We start from the raw sequence: 26948 nt of genomic DNA on the forward strand, positions 1-26948 counted from the left end.
AAAAATGTTATAGCCCTGCCTTTAGTAGCCTCACACAGCTCCTACTGTTTCCTCCTCATGTCCTTACCAGCCATGTCTGGACAATGTTATATCATGAGTAATTTTTTTTTTTTTAAATCCATCTAAATAAAACACACACACTGACATTTTAGACCTTCTTCAGAATACTGTATATACTATGGGCATCATGGTGCTGATCCAGAATCCTTACATATTTATTACTAGAGCTACAATAATGCAATACTACAATAATAAAGCAATGAGGAGGGGGAAGTAATAAATATGAAATAATGTCATTATGATGATTCCATTTGTTTCACTATCCACTCTGTGCAGGGGCAAAGCTTGTTATATTTTTAAACTGTAGAGATACAATAATTTTACTGCTATAAAATCCAACTTTTGTCTTATTTAAAATATAAATCTAATATAATCTGCTTCTTAATGTATGTTCTTTAAAAAACAGCGTGTTTTTAATATATTATAATTATAATAATGCATAATTATGTGGACATGCATATTAGATTGTTTTTTAGTGAAATATAATCCCTCCAGAAAGGCAGGAAAAGAACGGAAACTTACTATAAAACTAAATATGTTCCCTAAAACGGTGACAGAGCTACAGACCCATGACAGCCTTACACAGGTAGCCAGCAGCTATGACCAGCACTACTTGTGCAGTTAATAAAAGGACAGGTAATGTTTGTCGCGCTGTTGCACACACAGCACGCTCGTTTGTTTCAGTTCGTCAGTTGCAACAAGACAGCTTACCAACGTGTACGTAATAAGCTAATACTCCTGGGTGCTATACACTACAGTGTATCGCATCAGTCTGTGTCCCTGAGTTAACTTGTGTTTCTCTTACAGCTCCGGACCGCTAAAAATGCGGGTGCTCAAGCCCCTCTAGCCCCCCCCCCCCCCCCCCCCCCTCTGCACGTGCCTGATGTTATGCTTTAAAAATATGATACATGTAATGTGATCATCAAAGAACATGATTTTTTTAAAAACTTTTATTCTTATGCTTTTAAAGTATGTCAGATTATCATAAAACACTTATTTGTATGTTATAATGTTTTTCTTACACCATGTGTAATTTTTATAAACACCTTGTTCATTGTATCAATGTGTAATTATGTATCTTTGATAAATAAATAAAATATTTAATCTTGTATTTGTGTACTTCCTGGTGATTCAATAAAAAATTAGTCACATATCGCTCTGATAAACACAGATCTCTGAAAGAAATGTTTTGATGGAACAAAGGAAACAAGTGTCTTGCTGCTAAACTTTTAAGTCACCATGGTTTAAATGAGAAAATGCCACTAGGAAACTAGCAGCTCTAAGTCTTTATGTAAAACAGGAAAAACTCCATATCAGTGATATCTACAAAGGTGTACTCATTTCTTTGTTATGGTACTTTACTGTTCCAATGAAACAAAAAGAAAATCTCATTTTAAAGTACATTTTTCGGCCATCCTGACCTATTTTCAGGGGCAAGAATGTTGAGGTTAGACTGTGTTTTAAATCAGGTTTTGATCTTAAACTAACTATCACAGCACTGATTTTACTGATTACGGTTGTAATCTCAATTAGAATACCAAACTGGCTTTTCTCCAGTCAGTGGTATGGTGAAATTTTACTTGTTCTTTTGTGTAATTGCACATGGCCCATCACAGGACCCCTTAGTAAGCTGTACAGCATAAGTTTTCAATACACTTTTGTCAGAAAACTTCACAGTATGAGAAGTTACAGCACACCTTCTCCAAGTGTGTGCTTCTTTTTCAGTCAGCCTGCTTTTAGAGCATCTGCATTAGCTCATGTAGTAAAAGTACAATCAGTAAGTGTACTTTAACATTTGAGATTCCGAGTGACTCTTGCTTAGATCATGTGAACTATTTCATGAACCTTTTTTTTTTGTATAATGCATCAAACCTGTTCAAATCAGTTTATTTTCAATTTATTTCAACTAATCTAGAGACAAGGAACTCCTTTTCAGCTTCTGTGATGCATTTACTTCTCACACCTTAATCTAGATGTTAGTGTTCTCAAAGGTAACATGTCTCATGTTACCATCATGTATTTCTAAAACCCCGCCTCAGTCTATGCCCTATAGACTCACATGGAAACACCATTGATCTAGATATTCACAAATTTCATCAGGACATCTCTAACATCTAAAGTTTTTGTTGTTTTTATGTTTTACATTAAAAAAACCTTTAGATTTTCAAATGAAAGCAAAGTGACATGCAAGGATATTTTTCTTTAGTGATGTTGCTTCAGCAATCTCAAATACTAATTGTTCTGGGCATTTTTATGGTCAAACTATGTGATTTTCCAAGTGTGTGTGTGTGTGTGTGTGTGTGTGTGTGTGTGTGTGTGTGTGTGTGTGTGTGTGTGTGTGTGTGTGTGTGGAGTAAAATGGCCTTGTTCTTATGTTGTCACCGTGAATCATTTAGGATTAACAACACAAATTGTATCGATAGCAGAAACAGTCTTATAACTTATAATTCTCACACGTTACCGCTAGTTTTACGAGCTCAGTCTTCTTCAGCTCTGTTTATGTAGCTTCTATGAAACTGATTTTCCATAGTACAAGTAGAATTTTAATTTTTCTTTGCTCTCCAGTATAAATGCAATAATTTGCAGGCTTTTTACTGAAACTCTCACAATGCAACACTCAATGCTCAGAGCTTCATATATCAACAGCTCTGAAAATATCTTCTGTTTTTTTAAAGCAATGTAGGACAGGATCTCTCACTCTCTGTGTCTCAAAAAAACCCAACCAAACTGGCAATCACCAATAAACAAATGGAAGTAGTTTATGGCTTTTTTATCAGCTGCATTTCTTTCATTTATGTATTGATCACATTGTTTATTGGTAATGCTTTTAAGTCACTGTTTTAGCATGTCTGCCTCACACCCCATTTAAACAGTTTGACAGATAGGGCTTTGGAGCGTGATGTCACGGGGGTGGGCGTGGAAAGGATTTTGGCCCGATCCGCCATTTTGGGGGTCTAGCGCAAGTGAAAAGGGAGCGAAGGCACACACAACAGCCATGGTTCGTATTTGCTGTGTGGTCGGCTGCAATGTTCGATCGCACGACCGGCAAGAAAATAAGCTTGAAAATGGTTTATCTTTTCATTCTTTCCCAACCTGGAAGCAACATGAGGCAGCTCGTGTATCGATGTTACCAAACAAAGGCGTCTAGCCTGGAGAGCAGCTGTGAGACGAGCTGATATCCAGTTCTCTTCCATCTCCAGATATCTGTTGGTGCTCCAGACATTTTCATTACAGTAAGTTCTAAATATGTTCATATCTCTCTTTATAGCCTATTAAGTTTCATTTTCGATGTGCTCTGAGCTCATAGCAAATTAGAACAAACATCCTACTGAGTGCAGAACTACCTTCTATTTATAGAGTTGCTAATTATTTGCCATTATTGCAGCAAACCAGCCGATGAAATTATATTAAATGGATGAAACATCGGGACTGGGTTCCAGCGCTACACAAGGGACCTGCTTCAAACATACCACCATGCCAATCAGATTACTTCTTCCATGTGAGGGTGAAGAGGTGACCCTCCTGGATAAGATGGTGAAGGTTTGCTGCGTTTGGTGAACAGTGTGATAATAAAACCAGGGAAGAATTAAACCTGCTCCTGTTAAATGTTCTTAAGTCTTGTGCTGTTATTTTTTCAAAAGATACAGTAAATAAAGTAATGTTAGTAGTGGGTGATATCATGTAAACACTCATGATTTGGTGTAAACATTTTGTCATTTGTAAACTATAAATGACATGGATTCTACACTGTTACTGATGTGATGCTCTATAAAGTGGTTTTAATAAAAAAAAAAAAGGCAAAATAATTTAGTTTCTTTATTCAACTTTTGAACAGCGGGACTCAGTCAGTACATATTCAGTAAATGCAAATTATTTACACAGCAGTGCACTACAGGCATAAATCTAGACCCCTAGATAAAACATTATGGCATTATAGCAGTGACAACTCCTCCACAGTAGCAGGGGGGATTTTTCTGTTTTGAGGACGGCTCCTTTTACCTGTCACTACAGATGGTCTGTTTATGTTTTGATCAAGAGCCTTTTTTTGGGCAGCTGAAGAGGAGAAGTCTATCTTATGGCCAACCTCTGGCTGTATCTTGGTCACATTACCCAGCAAAACCCAGTATGCAGGTTCATCTGTAACAGTCCTTGTGCCACAGATCAACACTGTTGCTTCTACATTAAACAGAAGAGCAGCGACATGGGTGCAGGTCTCTGCGACTCCGGCCATACAGCTGCAGTGGGCGGCTTCAACCTTCCCTGCGATGCTCACAGTGACCCATGGCTGCAATGCTGGTTCATTCAGTCTTAGAGTGCAGCACCTGAAACACACACAGACAAAGTTCATTTAAAGACAAGAACTATGAGCCAAGGCCGACGTAAATGTGTTTTATCTACTTTATCATAAATGTAACAAAGTGTTTAGAAAGTTAGCACATACATGTCATTTTTCATTTCTTTATGTGTCCATCTATAGAACGCTGCATGTTATATTCTAAATCTGTCTGTTCTCGGTCACAAACCTGCCTGCAGAAAATGAACCTAAAGGATGTAATGCAAGGATGTCATCACTTTAGAGATGGAGAAAGCATAAAGTGACAATTATGAATCCCTTAATATAATAAGGAGATTCTGCAGGTCATTGATCAAAGTATAAAACTAAAATAAAATGTATTTTTAGTGACACAGGATACAAACATGGAAGCAAGATGTGTAATTAGGATTATTTATAATAAATATGAATAGTGCAATTTCTTCAACCATAAAGAATAACAATCCTTCAGGACAGTGTCTCATCAATGCACTGAACTCACTATGTTATCCATCTAACAGCCTCCACATGTTCTCACTGTAATTTCCCCTCATGAATGAATTTATGCTGCACTAATGTGAATGTTTGCAGGGAAATCAAATGCGTTTCACTCGCAGTACTCAAGCTGACTTACCTTTGTTTGAATGACGACTTGTACGCGCTGACTCCACAGACAAGGTATGAAAATATATCAGGCTACGTCAATAGCGCTAGGTGTTCGGAGTTTCTACTCCACGGCCGTATTTCATACGGGTCCACATTTCCAATGCAGCTATTTTCTGCAAGTACCGCCGCTTCGCCTCTGGACGCAATCGGTCTCTATACAGTTCATTCTCTTTTGAGCTGCTTTTAAGCATCTTTCTTGCAGTCGTCGTTCCAACACAGTGTGTTTCTTTTGATTCGTAGACCCCGAAAATGGCGCTGCGCTCCCACAATGCATTGCGGCGTGACGTCAACTCCAAAGCGCTATAGTGGGGTCTGGTAAGGAAGTTGGGGGGAAGCAGACAACTCCACAGGAAGAGTCTTTTTGTCTTTTCTCCACTGTAAAAGATAGCAAGGCAGTGTGAAACTTTCTTTGTGGGAAAGACGAAAGGTGTGAAAACAGCTGTGTCCTGCCTTCTTTTCTGTAGGAGGTATTTAACTGAGAACCATGCTAGGCTCAGTGAGAAACTCTGCTCACCCTCTGTCCCAGCGATGGCAGTCCCTCACCAAGCTTGATTTCTGTTCTTTGTCTTGATTAAAGAATGTTAGCTACCGCTCATCGCTTGGCTTTATTAAATGGAAAACTTCCACAACAACCTCTAAACAGTGGTTTATGGCTTTTTGTCACCTGGGCCCTATTTCAGGAAGCCGGTTTAGAAAACTCAGAGTGAAAAACGATACTCAGGGTTGAGTAACCCCGAACTGTCCAACTCAGAATATTCAGTTTCAGAAAGGCTGATAACAAGTAGTTCAATCTACGCGGAGTTGCTTTAACCCCAAATTAAGCGCGCGCACGAGGATACATAAAGCCCTGATTAGTGGAGCACAGATTAAGCGAGTCACCATGGAGACGGAGGGAAAGAAGGTGCGGTCAATGTATTTTACAGCGCTTGAGGCCGAAATTCTGATGGCAGCATATGCCGATAACATGCAAATTCCGCGGAAAAAAGTAACACAGCCTCAGCTGCAAAAAGAAAGGGAGCATGCATGGCAAAACATAGCCGACAGAGTCAATGCGTGAGTGTTAATTTAAACATTGATCTAGGGATTTCCACCCATTTAACATGTTATTTTATTATATTTTATTTTTTATTTTATACATTTTATTTTGTGACGTGATGTGAGCGCAGGTGCAACCCAACAGGCCCCAAATGTTCCTGGCAGCAAGTAAAAATGAAATATAAAAATATAGTCCAAACAGGTAAGGTGTAATTGTATTATGAGCCATAGTGCTTGGTCTGTTTGTCCTATGTAAATCAATTGCAGTTAGAGGCTACATTAATTTTCTTTCTGTAAGCACTTATTGAAATTATCTGAGCACATTACAAGTACATATTTGCTTACTCTGTATGCTCAAATGTGACCTGTTATAGCCACTAGAAAAAAAGCAGAGTGGGGGTCCTCCACCACCACCACTCACAGAGCCTGGCCACTTGGCTTCCACATTTGTGATAATGTTGGCAGCATCATATATGATCTTCACAGTGCAGAGAACACAAATTAGCATCCATTACTATAATGAAATAATTTGTTAGTTTGAAATGCTACAGGGAACTATGTACCTGTACATTAATGCTGTGGAAAGACTTCCTGTTCACATAGTCTCCTTCATTTACTGAAGGAGCAATGATTGGAATGTGAGTGTCATCTATACAGCCAATCACGCCTGGGAACCCTGAAAATAAATAAATAAATAAAATTTAAGTAGTAGTTCAAGTATCACCACATCATAAATTAAGTTTTGGTCATCCTGATACCTGCAAAGAACGCGCTCTAATCACTCTCTCCCGGCGGAGAGCTCTGCGGAGAATTTGGGCTTCAACATCTACTGGCTCTTTTAAGGAAGGGGCACGCCATGTCTGACACTTCCTACAGTCAGGTTTCCGACACAGAGGTGGAGAACGTCAGGGTTAGTTGGAGTAAACCTGCTAGGGAGCAGGTTAGCTTCACGGAGTGTGTCGTCATAGTAACTCACTCAGGATTAATCTAAACTCGCTTTGTGAAACCGAAAACCCGGAGTTTTCGTTAACTCAGGGTGTACTTACTCAGAGTTTGCACTAAACCGGCTTCCTGAAATAGGGCCCTGCAACACCATGTAACACTTGGATGTTAGATTCTTTTACCAGTCAGTGTTGTTAGCCCCAACCCCCAGGCTCCAGGTGTCTGAGCTCTAACCCTGGCTGCCAAATGCCCCCCTGAGGCCTTTGTGCTTTTTACCACCAGACTAAGTTTGTAGTCCTATCTACTAATATTATTTTATGTTTTATTATAGCACAAGGTTCAGTTAGGTTACTACTTTGACTTCCTCAATTTGAGCACATTTCTGACCCGATACTTTATCAAACTTTTACTTGAGTGTTTTTGACACTAGCAGCTGTACTTCTATGTAAGTAAAAATTGCCTGCACTTTTGCCACCTCAGTTGCCACTTTTGTACAGTTTGTACAGTTTTTATATTGAAACGTTCAACGTTTCACGTGTTATCCTTGATCACAGTTCTAAACAAGTTAACTTTCTTCACTTCAAAGTAACCCAAAAAAGAAACTATATGTCCAGTTCTCTTTACTCCAAACCTGGTTTAAGGCTTTAAGGCTATGCTGTTGTTGTGATATGGCCATACAAATAATATTAAGTTTAATTAATCTTAAAAAAAATGGCTGCTTCATGGCTATCTGTTCAGAGAATTTGCAGACTTTTATGGAAACTGTCACAATGTAACACTCTCACTGTCAAAACAGGGTTGATCCATGTTTCTATGAACACTGATTAATATATCAACAGCTCTGAAAAATGCTTTTTTTTTTTTTTTTTTAAAGTAAAGCAGAACAGGATCTCTGTATCTCTAAAAATCCCAACAAAACTGGCAATCACCTCTAAACAAATGGAAGTAGTTTATGGATCTTTATCACCTGCAACACCATGTAACACCTAGATGTTAGACTCTTTTACCATCACATTTGCAAGGGTTTATGTGTTATCCTTGATCACAGTTCTAAATAAGTTAACTTTCTTGACATAAAAGTAGCCCAAAGAAGACAAATATATGTCCAGTTCTTTTTTTACTCCAAACCTACTGATTGGAAAACATTATGTGATGCTGGAAGTTTTCATCCTATCCACCTGCAAAACAAGTTTACCTGTAAGCCAACACATTAGACGTAAGCAAATTTGTGAAATTCCTGAACAATATGCTTTGTGCAGTAGCAGTAGTACTAGAACTAGTGCTAGTAGTCCTAGTATTCTGCAGCAACCAGGCTTCAAGAGTGATCACTCTTCTGGCTTTCAAATGGTGAAAACATGTCACAGTCTTAACTGCAAATGAGAAATGTTGGTAAATTTAAAAAGGAATTTAAACGTCAGCTTTGACATAGACACAGACTTTATTAATGCCACACTCAGGAAATTCACATGTTACACATGATTTAGCTCACGTGCTAAAACCCCAGAGCAATAACCCCATCAGCACCATTAGCCTGAGTGCTGATCCTCCAGATGAGCGAGTGAAGTTGTGTGTGTGTGTGTGTGTGTGTGTGTGTGTGTGTGTGTGTGTGTTATTTTATAGGAAGAATGCATGGCCTAGTGTGATTTGTATTGTGTATATGTGCAGAAATAAATGAGCTCCGGCCTGAGCAAGACGCTAACTTCAGTGTCCTCTCTATTAATCCACAGTTTGCTCATATTTGGCTACGCAGTGCTCTCTAGCCTGTGTGCTGCTTGCTGCCTGTCCAGATTCCCCTAGGTCTGGTGCCGGTAACAACTGGGGGCTCGTCCGGGATCGTCTAGTGGTGACGTGTGTGCCAAACGACCAGAACTGGTGTCCAAAGTCTCAGGGAAGGCTGCATTGAGTGCGTCATCCAGGGAGCCCAGGTCACAGTCAAAACGTCAAGATGGCCACTGTTACCCCACGGCGGTTGTTGTTAGTAAAGATCCAGAAAAGACTTTGAGATTTGAGTGTGAGCCAGCTGCGCACTGTTGTTTCTTCAGTGGAGGATGGCAGTATGACTCTCAATTTTGATGGCTTAGATGAACCAGAACTGTATGACCTGATCGTTGAGTACATCAGAGGTGAAAAGTTGAGAGCATTGGAGGATGAAGGTATGGCCCAGCTCTTGCTCCTCGACAACATCGTGAGTGACCTGCTGTCAACGGACGTCAGAGGGGCTGGAGATCATCTGGCCGTGCCGCTTGAGATGGAAGATATTCCTAACCAGCAGCAGGAGTGCCCTACTTCACCCCACACTGACCCCACACATCCTGACAGACACCTGGCTATGCCAGCTGACCACGTCCCCACTCTACCATCACACCCTAACAAAGACTCTCACACACAGCCCATTCTACCGCAGGACAGAGACATCTCCACCTTTCCCTCATCCATGCTAAGAGACACTGATACGCCCACCAAGAACTTCAACATCCCAGCTTCAGTGTCACCGGCGCCTAGTGTTGCTGGGGTTTCCCCTGGCAGGGTGAGTCGTCCGTCCAGAGGATATGACCAAGTTTCGAGTCTCAGTGATGTGGCAGCTTCGTTTCCACGCAGAGAATTCAAGTTGCATGGTGGACAAATTTCAGATCTTGGCTTGGATATGTCCTACAGTAGTCTGTGCAAACAAATTGATGAGGGGTTACAAGAAGGGTTTACTGAGTGTGAAATAATCAGAACCGTGCTAAAGATAATGAAGCCTGGTACTCTCAAGGAAATGTTAACCAACAAAGATGATTTGACAGTTGATGGTTTGAAGAAACTTCTCCGCTCTCATATTCGAGACAAGAATAGCGCTGAACTCTTTCAAGAGCTAAGTAATGCTAAGCAGCAAGACAAACAGAGTGCACAGCAGTTTTTGTACAGAATTATAGGGTTAAAACAGCGTGTACTATTTGAGTCACGACAGCCTGGTGCAGACTTTAGCTATGACAAAAACCTTGTGCAGGGCATATTTCTTCACACACTTTATCAAGGGTTCAATGAAAAAAACAACTATGTGAGACAAGACCTCAAACCTTTTCTTAATGACTTGCAGGTTAGTGACGACTTTTTGCTTGAACAGATTACAAAGCCCACCAGTGAGGAAGCTGAGAGACTGAGGCGACTGGGTACAGCATCTAAAATTAGACCTGTGACTATAAGTGCCGCTCAGCTTGCTAATACTGACTTGACTGAGCAAGCGAAAGTTGACACTGAGCTACAGGCTAACCGTGCAGCTATTAGAGAACTGACTGCCCAAGTGTCTTCATTGACCAGACAGCTAACTAAAGTGGTGAGCCAGATTGATAGTGTGACATCTGGAGACTCCTGCTCGCCCCTGAACCACCCTCCAACACCTCCAGCTGAGAACCGGGGCAGATGTGGTGATTGTGTACAGCAAGGCAAAGTGAGCTGCAACTGCTTTGCGTGTGGCCAGCCAGGACACCGGGCTATTGGCTGCCAGCGGCGTAAGGTGTCGGGAAACGGGGTGAGGTCACTGGAGAGGGGCTGCCAGTGATCGAACAAGCCGAGGAGTCCCCAGCACACACCAGTTTTACTAAGACTTCAAGTGTGGTGAGATCAAATGCACCCAGTCCTGCACCACCAGGGAAACCCACTGCACAGCTTATTGGGAACAGATGTATGGTCTCATGTGCCATCAATGGAGTACCACTTAAGATGCTGCTTGATTCAGGGGCCCAAGTGACTATGGTATCAAGAGCGTGGATAGAGAAAAACATCCCCCACATTAAGATTCAATTCAATTCAATTCAATTTTATTTATATAGCGCCAAATCACAACAAAAGTCGCCTCAAGGCGCTTCATAGATACCCGGTTGTTCAGTGATGACGCAACGAATCCTACTTCCGGGTCTAAAGTAGTCTGCGTTTAATATGGCTTTTGTGTTGTTAACATGTTTAATGTTATGTATTTTCTTCTATTTTATCTCAAAAAGCTCCTAAAACAGTCAGTGATCACTGTTGACCTCCCTCGGCTTTTATTACCGCTAATCATTTATTTAAGCTCAGTTTTTAAAACCTTAGGATGTAACTACAGCCCAGCCCATGCAGCAGTATATGAATGACTAACCTCGTATTGTGGATGGATTATCTCAGTTGTTCTCCTGGCTGAAGTTTGGTCCTTTTACAGCATCCTGCCATGCGATTACATTTGTTCCTGACCACCGAGAACACTCACGCTAACTTTTATCGAGTGGAAAAAAAGTTAGCTTGTTTATATTATGCTAACATAGCTGTGTCGCTAGCGGTCACGTAGCACATCATTATATACCAGCTAGCCCAACTTCAGTAACCCTACAAACGTCACTGCTGTTTAGTTTTCTGTCTTCATTTATGCTGGAAGTGATAGCAGAGCTGTACGTTTTAATTTGTTTCCAAAACCCCGCAGTCAGGACATGCTATATTGTATTTAGATAGAAGCTAGCGAGCTAACTCCCTGCTAACTTCTAACTCCGTTAAATGTCATAAATTCCGTTTTCATGGATGCCTGGATGTTAAACTCAATTGTTACACCTGGTAGAGCAGAACGCTGATCATTTTATTAAAGATGAAAGACTTTAGACAGTTTTTCAACTCTCAGTAATGCCATAGTGATCGTTTGATATATGCACCTGCAGCGGAGTTTAGACCCAGACACGGCTAGTGACGTCAGACTGAACAACCGGACAGAGAAAACCCCAACAATCATATGACCCCCTATGAGCAAGCACTTTGGCAACAGTGGGAAGGAAAAACTCCCTTTTAACAGAAAGAAACCTCCGGCAGAACCAGGCTCAGGGAGGGGCGGCCATCTGCTGCGACCGGTTGGGGTGAGAGAAGGAAGACAGGACAAAGACATGCTGTGGAAGAGAGACAGAGGTTAATAACAGATATGATTCAATGCAGAGAGGTCTATTAATACATAGTGAGTGAGAAAGGTGACTGGAAAGGAAAAACTCAATGCATCATGAGAATCCCCCGGCAGCCTATGTCTATTGCAGCATAACTAAGGGAGGATTCAGGGTCACCTGGTCCAGCCCTAACTATATGCTTTAGCAAAAAGGAAAGTTTTAAGCCTAATCTTAAAAGTAGAGATAGTGTCTGTCTCCTGAATCCAAACTGGAAGCTGGTTCCACAGAAGAGGGGCCTGAAAACTGAAGGCTCTCCCTCCCATTCTACTTTTAAATACTCTAGGAACAACAAGTAGGCCTGGAGAGCAAGAGCGAAGCGCTCTAATAGGGTGATATGGTACTACAAGGTCATTAAGATAAGATGGGGCCTGATTATTTAAGACCTTGTATGTGAGGAGCAGGATTTTGAATTCAATTCTGGATTTAACAGGAAGCCAATGAAGGGAAGCCAAAACAGGAGAAATATGCTCTCTCTTTCTAGTCCCTGTCAGCACTCTTGCTGCAGCATTTTGGATTAGTTGAAGGCTTTTCATCGAGTTTTTTGGACATCCTGATAATAATGAATTACAGTAGTCCAGCCTGGAAGTAATAAATGCATGAACTAGTTTTTCAGCGTCACTCTGAGACAGGATATTTCTAATTTTAGAGATGTTGCGCAAATGGAAGAAAGCAGTCTTACATATTTGTTTAATATGTGCGTTGAAGGACATGTCCTGGTCAAAAATGACTCCAAGGTTCCTCACAGCGTTACTGGAGGCCAAGGTAATGCCATCCAGAGTAAGAATCTGGTTAGATACCATATTTCTAAGATTTTCAGGGCCGAGTACAATAACCTCAGTTTTATCTGAATTAAGAAGCAGAAAGTTAGCGGCCATCCAGGTCTTTATGTCTTTAAGACATTCCTGCAGTTTAACTAATTGGTGTGTGTCATCTGGCTTCATGGACAGATAGAGCTGGGTGTCATCAGCATAGCAGTGGAAATGTGTGCTATGTCTTCTAATGATACTGCCTAAGGGAAGCATGTATAATGTAAACAGAATTGGTCCTAGCACTGAACCCTGTGGAACTCCATAATTAACCTCAGTGTGTGAAGAGGACTCTCCATTTACATGCACAAATTGGAGTCTATTAGATAGATATGATACAAACCACTGCAGCGCAGTACCTGTAATACCTACAGCATGTTCTAATCGCTCTAATAGGATATTATGGTCAACAGTATCGAACGCTGCGCTAAGGCCTAGCAGGACAAGCACAGAGATGAGTCCACTGTCAGAGGCCATAAGAAGATCATTTGTAACCTTCACTAAAGCTGTTTCTGTGCTGTGCTGAGCTCTGAAACCTGACTGAAACTCTTCAAATAAACCATTCCTCTGCAGATGATCTGTTAGCTGTTTGACAACTACTCTTTCAAGGATTTTTGATATGAAAGGAAGGTTGGAGATTGGTCTATAATTAGCTAAGACTGCTGGGTCTAGAGATGGCTTTTTGAGTAAAGGTTTAACTACAGCCAGCTTGAAGGCCTGTGGTACATAGCCGATTATTAGAGATAGGTTGATCATATTTAAGATCGAAGAATTAATTAATGGCAGGACTTCTTTGAGCAGTTTTGTAGGAATGGGGTCTAAAAGACACGTTGATGGTTTGGAGGAAGTAATTATTGAAGTTAACTCAGAAAGATCAATTGGAGAAAAAGAGTCTAACTTAACATCAATGGTACTAAGAGTAGCTGTAGATAATATTACATCTGTGGGATGATTATTGGTAATTTTTTCTCTAATGATAAAAATTTTATCTCTCAGGGGATGAGAGACAGGAGGGCAACACAGCTGGGAGAAATCAGAGCTGATGGGACAGGGGAAATGTAAACTGAACACACTCACATCAGACAGAGACCTTCACAATAAAACAGGGAACTCAGACACGAGGAACCAAACAAGACACAGATCTAAACAGACAGCTTCACAAATAGATGGGGTGACACCATAGACAGACAGAGACACAGACTCAAAGGCAGACCGAATATAACACATAGAACTCAAACAATAATAATAATCATCATCATAATAAACTAGAAAATGATAACTAAAAGCACTGGGTCACCAACCCAGGACCATGACATTAAGTTGAAAACTTTCTTTAAAAAAAATCAGGATTATCCACATTTGGAGCATAGATGTTAAGCAAGGTTATCGGTAGTGAATTAATTTGACCGGTGACTATAAGCTATGTGCCATATGGGTCAGCAATCACAAAGTCTGAACAAAATGAAACATTCTTTTTAAGGAGAATTGCAACTCCTCTGGCCTTACTGGTAAAAGGAGCTTGATACATTTGAGATATCCAACTCGCTCTTAATCTTTGTTGCCTATTAATATTTATATGAGTTTCCTGAAGGAATATTATATCTGCACTGATTGATTTAAGGTGTGAGAGAACTTCACCTCTTAATTATATATCCGAGACCTTTTACATTCCAATAAACTATTTTTAGATTGTTTCCCTCAGAACACACCTCATTGTTTGACCCAAACATCATGTATCAACTCCATGAGATATCAACTTCCATCCCCATCCGCGTACACACACACACACACACACACACACACACACACACACACACACACACACACACACACACACACAAAAACCAAACACACTTAAGCAGCCTAAAACAAACCCATAAAAACCCCCACTCCCCATCCTCTCCCCACCCCCGCATAAAGCACTTCTGAGATGAAGTACTGGCGTCCCTCTCTGCCAGAGGCCACTGGGCACACGGCCTTCAACACATTCCTCCACAGAGTGTCTAATGAAATAAAAAGAATTACTACGCTTGACTCCGTGCTCAAACAAACTATTAAATAGTAAAAAAAATGCAATATACTAGTCTCTCAGAACATTAAAGAGTATTTTACAGAAGAAGCATAAATCATACAGCTCTATTCCAAACTATTCAGCTCGGAGTTTATAAACACGGACACCTCACCCGGTGTAGAAAAGACCTTCAGGTGTTCATTATATTTCATATGAAGTTTAGCAGGATACCGAAGACTGTGTTCCATGTTTTTTTCCCGTAATACCTTCAACACCTCACGACGTTGCTGCCTCACCCCTGATGTATAATCCGGAAAAAGAGCACCTTATGGCCCTGGTATTCCAACGCTCGCTCTCTAGAATGAGTTCTTTATCCCGATAAAAGTGGATTCGTGCGATGATTGGTCTTGGTGCTGCGCCTGCCGCCGGTAGAGGTCTCAGCGAGCGGTGTGCTCGGTCGACAATAACCGGGGATTTGAGATGATCCTCACCGAGGAGTTTAGGGATCAAATCTTGAATAAATTCATGCGGTCTAGGTCCCTCTGCTTTCTCAGGGATGCCAATGATCATAATGTTGTTTCAGCTCGAACGACCCTCCAAGTCATCCACTTTTAATTTCAGTGCTTTATTCTTGCTTTCCAAGTTGGAGACCACTTTCTCCAAGCGGGACAGACGATTTTCCTGATCTAGAGCCTGCTCTTCCATAGATTTAACTTTCTCCAGCAGTTCTATTTGGGATTCCTGTACTGCATGAAGATTATGTTCCAAATTGTCAAACCTTTTGTTTATATGACGGAGAATTTTGTTGGAGATCTTCTCCCATAATAGCGGCATCTCTTCAGTATTGTTGTCATCTCTGCCCTCAGGAGAGCCAATGCTAACAGTAGGGTTAGCCACAGCGCTAGCAGTGTTGGCTGAAGTCATAATTCGTGATGAAGAGTTAATCTGTTTAACAGGTTTTCTGGGCATCTTTTGTTGTATACAGTACAAGCTTCAATAGTTGACTTTTTTGCGAAGAGAAAGATGAATTAGGAGACCGTTAAAATAAGTTTCTAAGTTTTGCACGGAGGAGCATCTGGGAACGCGTCTATTCCATGTGCTACTCCAGAAGGTACCCTCAAATTTGTAAACCATGCCTTAAACTGCATGGTTAGATATTCATCTGTTCCTCCCCTACACATCTGTGGTGCTGGGGGAGTAATTAGCTGTAGCTGTTTAACTGCAGGTACATTCCATGTGAGATTCTGGTTTCCTTATCTTCTGAGGGATGTCCACCCCGGCCATTTAGGGGCTCACCTATACTTGCATATGGTGAACCATTAAAGTTAAGCCGTGTACGGGTGTGGGGAGATGACATTTGGATAACTAGGAAATGTGGTTAAACAATTGTAAGGAAATATTGTGTGGCAGGAAGTCATGTACACACACACACATTGAGGAGCATTCAGCTCGAAGAGCCAGGTTCCGATCAGCCTCCCTTGCTAGCAAATAAAACCCGGCTACGTTATTGTCTTGTTTTCTTCATGGGTGATAAGTCTCTGAACTAGTGGGTCTGCTGAAGCACAGACCCAACAGAAACATTTTCACCAGGAACAAAAACAGCATGTTAATACGTGGAGATTTTGAAGGCTGCTTCAAAATGATCAGATTCTATTTTAAATATTTGTTCAGTTCTCTTCCAAACCCCAGCAGCTGTCTATTGTAACATTTGAGTGTCCACTAAAATAAAAAACAAAGTTTTCTAACATCTCACCTGCTTGATTTTATTAAGGCATACATGTACACTATTTTTAGTAGTAGAGATTTCGCTACTGAGGTTAAACACGATATATAAGTCACTTACATACCTTCTAAGTGTTAATGTTTGGTTTATTTCAGTGTTTTATTTGTTCCTGAGTAAATCAGTTTGGCTAAGATCAGGGCTGGACTGGGACAAAAAATCAACCCGGGCATTTTGACTAGAGATCAGTCCACCAGGTATTATAGGAAAAGCCATAAAGCCTTTGAATGAAAACGAATGCTGTTGTGACAGTGATGTACACTGTCTTGTTGATGTATGTATAATTTCTATACATTTTATGTCAGATGAAAACTTTGGTTGTAAGATTCAGATAATTATTTATTAAGTAAGAAAGAAAATAATTTCTTTGTGACCCCCTTTAACTGTTAATATCCTACCTGGCCCCCTGGCAAAACTTTGTTAGACCGGCCCCTGCACAGTTATCAGCTGTCAGCTACAAAGGATTCTGGAGTTACTTGTCTCTCAGAAGCAGTTCATAACTTCTCTTCCATTCATTCATGTGACCTAAAAGATAAACCTGTTTCACCATCACCTGTTTTGCTCTGATGATTCATCTCATGGTTTCATCTTCATGTTTCCCTCTCACCAAATATCCAATAGTGATGTGCGATACCACTGATTTCCTTTCCAATCCGATACTAAGTAATATTCAGGGTGGTATCGACAATACTGATCCGATACCGATACTTGGTACAAAAACGTATTTTATTTATTGTATCTTAAATTATAGCGTCATAATGTTTACAGGACATCAGATTACTTATTCTTATCACTTAATAATGCAGAGTTCATCATATAGAAATACAAAAACTGTCACGGCGGGGTGCGCCGATGTGAGTGGAAACAGGACCCAAAAGCAGATGACGACGAGGAGTAGTAAGGTTTTAACAGAAAGGTGAGGCTTTATTTAAATGACGGCAGAAGTAAACCAGGAAACCAAAGTAAACTGACAAGACACTAAGAAACAAAATACTAAAACGGTACTGAGACCAAAACCTAAACTATGACTGTGGTGGAAAATGACAAGCAAAGACCATGACTAAGACTAATAATACATAACAGACGAAAACCGAAACTAAGACTGAGGTCAAATAAACAGAACCAGGCTAGAACTAGGGCAGAATAAACAGACGACCCGACAATGGCATGAAGAAAACAAAAGGCTTAAATACAGACATGAGGTGATCAGGGGAAGTGGAAACATATGGGGAAACAGCTGACAGCCATAAACCTAATGACAGGACCAGGAGAGAAAAGCTAAATACAATAAGCAGAGAACACATGACATTGTCAGAATAAAACAGGAAATACTAACTAAACATGACAACACAACTTAACAGACCTAATACGTGATGAATAAATACCAAACCCCAAAACATAGAAAACCCAGGAATAATAACCAATAACTGCCTAAACTAAAGGCAAAATAGGAAATAACACAAAAACTAATAACATATCAAAAAATACAAAGAAAACTCAGAGTGCTGGGTCGGAGACCCAGCCTGTGACAAAAACTGAAGTTGCGCGCTATTTGAACACGTTGCCAGCCTGCAGCACTAAAGGACTCCATGAGAGACGTCTGTCTCGCCCTAGCAGCACCTGTCCTCTTCTCTTCAGTTCACCTCAACATACGCTCGTCATATTCTGTCATATGTTTTACTCTGAGGTGTTTGACAAGGTTAGTGATGTTGCCACAACCATACATGCCAACCCTCCTGATTTTTCAGGGAGAATCCCGAATTTCAGTGCCCCTCCCGAAAATCTCTCGGAGCCACCATTCTCCCGAATTTTTCCTGATTTTCCACCTGGACAACAAAATTGAAAATCCATATCGCAGAATTCATAGCGCGGCCCAGCCAATTCCAGTTTGGAGGCAGCGACTTAGTTTTAATATTACTCTTATTTCTCTTTCTGGGTCGCAAAAAAACTTTTAACATATTTGCAGGTAAGAATGCAGCTGTGTAAACTTCAAATATCTGAGCCGACCGACACATCGTTTTCAAACCCCCGCGGCATTACTCGGGTTAAACATGATATATAAGTCACTTTGATAACTTAAAAATGTTATTGTTTGGCTTTTTCAGTGTTTTATTTGTTTGTGGGTAAATCGGTTTGGCTGATATTAAGGTCAAGGTCAAGGTCAAGGTCAGATTTATTTATATAGCACATTTCCAACAGCCGATGCTGCACAAAGTGCTTAACAATAACAATAAAATTAAAAACTACAGTGTAATACAATAATGACAATAGAAACAATAAAATAGAAGAATTGAAACAATACTAACTAATTCAGATAAATCCAAAATGCTTGGGTCATAATGTGTTAAAAGCCAGAGCGTAAAAGTGTGTCTTTAGTAAAGATTTAAATTGCTCAAGAGTTTGAGCAGATCTAATATTAAAGGGGAGACTATTCCAAAGTCTGGGACCTGCCACAGAGAAGGATCTATCACCACGAGATTTGAGGTTAGTCCGTGGAATGGACAACAATAGTTTTGAACTAGATCTCGTGGGTTTTCCTGGAGCATAGGCAGAGAGGAGCTCTGACAAGTAGGGGGGGGCTCGGGCGTTGAGTGACTTAAAAACAAAAAGTAAGAGTTTAAATTGGATCCTGTAGGGGACAGGGAGCCAGTGTAAAGAGGCTAAAATTGGGGTTATATGCTCTCTCCGTTTGGTACCGGTTAGCAGGCGAGCAGCAGCATTTTGAACCATCTGAAGGCGATGGATGGTGGCATGATCTAGGCCATAATACAATGAATTGCAGTAGTCCAATCTGCAAGTAAGAAAAAGGTGGATGATACGCTCGAAGACGTCAGCCGGAAGGTATGGCTTTATCCTGGCTAGCTGTCTTAGCTGAAAAAAACAGGACTGAACTACTGCACTCACCTGCTTATTCAATTTAAAAGAACCATCAATGTAAACTCCGAGGTTTTTTACATGTGTTTTACAATACGAGGAGAGGGTACCCAACGTGCTGTCGATATGATTGAAATTGCCAAAAATGACAACCTCAGTTTTGTTTTCGTTTAGCTGTAAAAAATTTAATGATAACCACTGTTTAACGTCGTCAAGGCAGCGTAATAAGAGCTGCGGTTGATCTGATCCTGATTTTAAAGGTAGATAAATCTGTAGATCATCCGCAAAGCAATGAAATGAAATGCTGTACCGCGAGAAGATGGAGCCCAATGGCAGCAAATAGAGTGTGAAGAGGGCGGGACCCAAAATAGAGCCTTGAGGAACGCCGTATTTAAGAGGAGCTAATTTGGAGTTGTGGGGGCCCATATTGACATAAAAGAACCTTTCTGTCAAGTAGGAGCGAAACCACTGAAGGGCAGATCCTTTTAAGCCAGCATGCGATTCTAGCCGTGATAACAGGATGTCGTGGTCAACCGTGTCAAAAGCTGCTGACAAGTCCAACAGTAAAAGGGCAGCAGGGCTGCCAGAATCCATAGTTAAGAGAATATCGTTAAAAATCCTTAAAAGTGCTGTCTCAGTGCTATGTAATGATTTAAAACCAGATTGAAATTTTTCTGAGATCATATTAGAATCGAGGTGTGCCTGCAACTGTAGATAGACCACTTTCTCCAAAACTTTAGATAGAAAAGGAAGCTTTGAGATGGGCCTGTAATTAGACAGAACAGTTGGGTCCAGGTTTTGTTTTTTAAGAAGAGGCTGAACTACAGCTTGCTTGAAGCATAGTGGGACGCAGCCTGTAGTAAGGGACGTATTAATCAATTTCAGAATAAAAGGGCCAACAATATTAAAAGTGTTTTTGAGCAGACTCGGGGGAAGAGAATCAGAGGGGCAGTGTGATGATCTTAGGCCACTAACTATCGCGGTCAGGTCCTTAAGGGAGACGGGATCAAACTGCTCTAAGACAGCTGAACACACAGGTGGAGGGCTTTGAACTGAGACAACAGACAACGAAACAAGGGCCCTAATCGATAAGATCTTGTTATTGAAAAATGCTAAAAAATCATCGCACATACTTGGTGAAGAAGTAACTCCAGGATTATCACATAAACTAAAAAAGCGATTAAGAATGTTAAAAAGTACCTGAGGCCTATGACCGTTTGCTGATACTAAGTTTGAGACAAATTGTGTTTTTGCAGTTTTTACAGCTTCTTGATAAGCAGAGAGACGAGTCCTTAAAATCTGTAAGGAAACATACAATCTGTCCTTTTTCCATCTCCTTTCAGCGCGTCTGTAGTCACGTCTGAGGGAGCGGGTGTAATCGTTCAACCACGGTTCTGATGAATTCTTAGCGCGCACAGTTCTGAATGGTGCAATAGAGTCCAAGAATTATTAAAGTTATTATATTAGATTAAGTTAAATGTAACTTTATTAATCCCTCAGGAGGTTCCTCCGGGGTTTTCACACAGCTGAATAAACGTCAAAAAGAAAACTGATTAAACAGAAGTGCGAGATGGTCAAGAATTTAAGTCAGCACATGGTTATATTTTGGATAGCAAGGAGCAGACGGCAGTTTCACTCCACCGAGGGAGCTCGTGAGGTACTACCCGGCTTTCTTTAAAACGCAAAGGCCGGGTCCTCATGTCATGATCCTGGGCCATGTTGGCCCAGTATTCTTAGTTTCTTGTATTTTTGTATTTTGTTCCTTATTTAGGCCATGTTTCCTGAGTTGCCCTGTTGTGTTGTTCCCTAAGTGTTTTCCCTTCGTGACTCTTACCCCCATGTGCCCCTCTGTGTATTTATCAATCAATCAATCAATCAATCAATCTTTATTTATAAAGCACTTTTCATACAGAAAAAAATGTAGCACAAAGTGCTTTACATAGTTAAAAGCAGCCCACCCCACCCTCCAACTCACTCCCCACACTCTCAATACACATATATCCCCCCCCCACACACACACATACACACACGCGCACACTTAAAGAGTAAAAATTGGGCTGGGCTCGCATGAGCCAAGTGAGGAAACACTATAACAGGGAGCCGTCTGCACCGGGAGCCGGTCACAGACCGCAGCCTCCAGGCTGGGCACACAGCAGGAGGGAGGCCAAGGAGCCCCCCAGCCAGGGGGCCCTCGTCTCTCTTTGTGTTTATTCCATGTTTCCCCTGCCCGTTATGTCTATGTTCTCCCTGTGCTCTCTCTCTCCTCCTGTCTGAACCCCTGTGTACTTCCTGTTTTACTTTGTGACTCTCGCGCCTGTATACGTCATGTTATGTTCACCCCGCCCTGTCTCGTTATGGTTATCTGTGTCAGCTGTGTCCCCGTGTGTTCCCACTTCCCTCGTTAACCCTCTGTGTATTTATGTGCATGTCTCCCCCAGTCCAGTGTTGCGTCGTCAATGTGTCTTCCCCGAACCTGTGTGGCTTTCTGTTCCCTCGGTCTTCAGTTTATATTCCCGGTTTTTGTTCTGTTACTTTGCACTTCTGCAATAAAGCAGCATTTTTGAGTTCAGTTCCAGTCTCCGTGAGTTTTTGCGTTTGGGTCCTCTTCTGCCTCCACACAGCCAGTTCATGACAGTACGACACAACCAGTAATGGACCCAGCAACTCACAACCCCTCCGCTGAGCTCCGGGAGGATTTGATTTTTACAGTGGAGTATCACTGTCAGGAGTGGGTTGTGCTGCCAGGAGGCGAATACCGGGAGATCGTAGCCGTCCGTCTGCAGCGGATGGTGTCCGGACTCCCGTGGCTATTCGGCGTGCTACGCCCCCACATCCAGGACTTTCTCATCTCCACTGTAGGCATCCGCCTGGAGCAGCTGCTCCAGTATGAAGAGCCGGAGGATGTTCAGCCCGGTCCGCTGACGGATTCGCGGCCTGGCTTGTCTCCTTCCCCTTCCCGGAGAAAACGGCTTTCACGCCGACGGCGTTCCCGAGCAGCGGAGCAGTTTTCATCCCTGGGTGAGAGTGACCGTGCGTCACATACTCAGCCCAAGTTTTCTGGACCCGAACTTCATGACTTATGCACTACTGTGAGTGGCTCTGTTTTTGTGTTACCTGACTCGGATAATTCCGTCACCTTTTGTTTGGACTCCATAGACACTGTACAGCGAGGCACCTCAGTGTCAGATCATTCACCGGTTGCTCTCGCTAGTAGCCTTTGTGTTTTTGAGCCCTCTGATTCTGGTAATGCTCACAGTATTTTCTTTGATTTAACTGAACCTAGGACTGTTGCTTCACACCAGACTCATCTACGTACTGCTACTAGCATCGTAGCCCCGCAGAACTGTTTATTTCAGCCCTTAGACTCTAAGGTTTTCCAGTCTGAGCTCAGCCACACACCGTTAGCATCATCAGCTCTAGATGTGACGGTGCATGCTGAGAAACACATACCCACTGAAACTGTGTATTCAAGGCCTGCTAAGGTTAAGAGTCGCAGGATTTCATCCGCTATACATAGACTGGCAAAAGATTTTAGTTTGAGCACTGCAGAGCTGTTTGCACAGGTTAACTTTTCTGTTCCCCGGTCAGGTCGGTTTAACTCTGTGCGCCATGCTTTTCGGCCAGGTTTCATGGACTCTATGTGCACTACGTCTCGGGCTACGTCCTGTACGACTGTGAGTAGTGTGGTTCCACATCCAGATTATCCGGACGCTGCTTGTGTGAGTTTTCCTGTACCTGTGGCTGCTCCTGGACTCACTCTTTCTAAAACTGCTAATCATGACATGGACAACTTAAGTACAGCAGCGTTGCTGGCACCAGCGCACCATGAGTCGCGGTTTGCTGACACTGTGTTTGGCCCCACCAACTTGGTTCACCCAGTGACTGTTTCTGTTCCTGTGCTTCGCTCTCCGCCTCCAGTTCCTGTAACCAGGGCAGCGCGGGCCCAGCTTTCCCTTGCTCCCGTACCAGTTCTTCGGGGGAGGGTGGCTGAGGTCCAGCTGGTCCCTGCTTCTGTCCCCAGCCTGGCAGAGGCGCCGTTCGTCCCGGCACCCATACCTGCCCCTCGGGTGGGGTTGATGGACGCCCAGCCTATGCCTGCGCCAGTTCCGGTTCCCCGGGTGAGGTCTACTGTGACCCTGCCGACTCCTACACCCGTCTCAGTTCCTCGGGTGGGAGCTGCAGAGGCCCAGTTAGCTCCTGCACCTACACCGGCCCCCAGGGTAAAGGCAGCCAGAGCCCAGCTCGTCTCTACACCCGTATCTGTTTCTCGGGTGGGGATGACTGGTGTTCGGCCGGGCCCAGCACCCGTTCCTGTTCCTCGGAGGAGAGCAGCCAAGAGTCAGTCACCTGTTCAGTCACCGGTTCAACTACCTGCTGTCCCACCATCACTACAACCACAACTACAACTTGCACTTCAATCGATAGCACAGTCATTAGCCCAGTTATCGGCCCGGTTTCCTATTTTGTCTTCAGGTCAGTCTCTAGCACAGTTATCAGCTCAGTTATTAACTCCGTCATCAGCTCAGTTCATTGCTCAGCAACCCGTTCAGACACTGCCCACCTCAGCTGGAAGCTTTTGTGAACTTTCTCCGCCAGCTGGGGACTGCATGGTGCTGACACACTTTGGACAGACTGTTTGCCCTGCACAGCCCCAGCCGTTGCATCCTAAGCCGACTGCGTGCCCTGTGCCGCTACAGTTAGCATCCGCTGGGCCAGAGGTCCCCGCACCTGCTGGCTCTGCATCCGTTTCCGCTGGGGGTTCAGGAGAACCTCTCCAGCTGCTCCTCGTTTCCGCTGGGGGTTCAGGAGAACCTCTCCAGCTGCTCCTCGTTTCCGCTGGGGGTTCAGGAGAACCTCTCCAGCCATTCCTCGTTTCCGCTGGGGGTTCAGGAGAACCTCTCCAGCCATTCCTCGTCTCCGCTGGCGGCTCTGGTCAGCCCGGCTAGCACCTCCTCGTCTCCGCTGGAGGGCCTCACAGAGCTTGAATCTAGGACTCTCCACCATTTGACCCTAGAACTGAAGAAGCTTCTCAGATGACGGGTGAAACATCTTCAAGCAACGTAAAGCTGGGCTTACTCTGTGCGATTTTTGGCCCATTTTCAGTTGTGCGACCGTTTTGGTGATCGGCCCAATTTTGGCCTTCATCGTGCCTCATGCATCCTGTAGTATACGTGGGGTAACAAGAAGCGATTAACACCTCACGACCAGCTCCCGATCATCAATCACTTGGTTGGGAGGTTTGAGATCCTCACGACCGTCGTGAGGGTGTCACTGCTGCTGCTCACATTGCGCACGCGCAAACACATAAACGTCGGTGAAAAAGACGGAGCAGCACGTGCAGTGCAGCGTGTGATCTGTACACAAGCGATGGAGGCACTTGTAGAACTTTGGAAAGCTTGAGAGACGGTAAGTGACGGAAGTGACGAGTAAGGTAAGCGACCCATGTTGTAGGTCACCTACAACATGGGTCGCTTGTTGTAGACGCAGAACGCCGCAGAATTGGCGGAATAAAAAAAAAAGCAAATGGTAGCATAGAGTTTAACAAAGGTTTTTCAAGCTTCAGTATTACCAAATATACTAATCAATTGTCATATAACTAACAGCATCTGTTCTATCATCTCTAACACCCTGGAGGACAACGGGGAGAGTTTAGACGCTCTCCAAGATTACATCGACCGCTGTTTTCAAGATTTAGTAATGAAGAAGGCCCAGAGTACATCCTCCCCGACCAAAATTGAGACGCCATCATCGAAGAGATGTCGCCCGGCAGACTCCCCCGGTACAACATCGCCTGCCGGCAAAGACATCGCAGACATCCTGGAGTCAATCGACAAGCGATTGTCCAGTTTCGATGCGAGGCTGGCCCTGGTGGAGATTTTACACCGGGAATTTAAATCTCTAAAAGAATCCCTGGAATTCAGCCAGCAGCAGGTGGAAACGCTTGCCGCTGAAAATACCAGTCGGTCAAATCTCTCACCGATAATGTGACCCAGCTAAACATTGAAAATAAAAAAAATAAAAGAGTCCGTTATCGATCTACAAGCCCGTAGCATGAGAGATAATCTTGTGTTTTCTGGTATTCCAGAATCTGCCGGAGAGGACGCGGAGGCAACGGTGAAAAGCTTCATCAAAATCCACCTGAAGCTACCGGAGGACACCGTAAAGAACATCGACTTCGATAGAGTACATCGCCTGGGAGGCATGTGGTCGCGGACCGGGAGACCACGGCCTATTGTGGCCAAATTCGGTCAATTCAAACAGAAGGAACAGGTGAAGAGTCGCGGCAGAGAGCTGAAAGGAACGGACTTCAGCGTGAACGACCAGTTCCCCAAAGAGATCCTGGAACGACGCAAGGTCCTGTTCCCAGTTTGACGTAGCTTCATCCAGAAAGGCTCCACAGCACGCACAGACTTGCAGGACACATAAGCAAGCCACGCTTGTTCATATTAGTGAATATTCACACATAGTCAGACTTATGGAGCCTCTCACCACACTTTTTTTTCCTCTCTCTCTTTCTATTTACAAACAAGTGATGTTTCCACATTCTCTCCACCTGTCTAAACGAAACACCCAGCGTACATCATTAGACATACACACACAATTATGGGCATGCTGAGGTTTGTCACATGGAATGTAAATGGAGCTGGCACCAGAGGAAAGAGGTTAAAGATATTTAACCAGCTTAAAAAACTACAGGCAGATGTTGTTTTATTACAAGAAACTCACAGACCTGTCACAGGTTTAAACGAACTTAAAACACCTGAGTTTCCTAACGTGTTTGCAGCCTGTTATAATTCTAGACAACGGGGAGTAGCAATTTTAATACATAAAAATGTTAATTTTACAGTATTCGATACAGTTATAGATCCAGAGGGTAGATTTCTAATTATTAAACTATCAATATTGAACAAAAAACTATGTATTGTAAGTATATATGGTCCAAATGTTGATGAACCCTCATTCTTCCACGGATTTTTTAGTGCACTCTCTGAACACCTCGATTGCACACTCATTCTTGGCGGTGACCTCAACCTTGGACTAAATGAAGAAATCGATAGGCTCAACACAACAGGAACTCAGCGCAATTGGCAATCCACAAATATAATCAAACAGTATATGAGCGACTTTGGCCTTCGTGATGCATGGCGCTCCCTTCACCCCAACAGTAAGGAATATACTTTTTTCTCGCATGTTCATCACTCTTACTCTCGTCTGGATTATTTTCTGGTCAGCAGCTCACTGCTGTGTGACATTTCAGACACTGAGATTCATCCTATAGCTGTCAGCGATCATGCTCCTGTATCTTTAAAACTAATGCACAAGAATAATACTACGCCAAGTAAAAACTGGAGATTTAATACATCACTGCTTAAAGATGAAGATTTTATTAAATATTTTAAAAAGGAATGGACTTCATATTTAGACTTTAATGACACTCCCGGAATATCTGCTTCTGTTCTATGGGAAGCAGGGAAAGCTGTGATGAGAGGTAAAATAATTTCTTTCTCATCACACAAAAAGAAAGAAG

General features: G+C 42.6%; 3 protein-coding genes across 3 annotated transcripts in view; 1 reads left to right on the forward strand and 2 right to left on the reverse strand.

Annotated features, from left to right (window-relative positions):
- LOC309693882 (uncharacterized protein) overlaps window positions 1-10819 on the forward strand; it is a 31993-nt gene extending 21174 nt beyond the window's left edge. The window contains exon 2 of the mRNA XM_082513494.1: window positions 8743-10819. Within this exon, the coding sequence (XP_082369620.1) occupies window positions 9072-10556 (1485 nt within the window). The 5' untranslated portion in view covers window positions 8743-9071 and the 3' untranslated portion in view covers window positions 10557-10819. The remainder of the gene's footprint in view (window positions 1-8742) is intronic.
- LOC309695629 (uncharacterized protein) overlaps window positions 1-26948 on the reverse strand; it is a 409672-nt gene that overhangs the window by 241424 nt on the left and 141300 nt on the right. The window lies entirely within an intron of this gene.
- LOC309695781 (uncharacterized protein) overlaps window positions 1-26948 on the reverse strand; it is an 82250-nt gene that overhangs the window by 9653 nt on the left and 45649 nt on the right. The gene's annotated exons all lie outside the window — the stretch shown is intronic.

This window comes from Aulonocara stuartgranti, assembly GCF_965226115.1.
Source record: "Aulonocara stuartgranti genome assembly, chromosome: 3".
NCBI lineage: Eukaryota > Metazoa > Chordata > Actinopteri > Cichliformes > Cichlidae > Aulonocara > Aulonocara stuartgranti.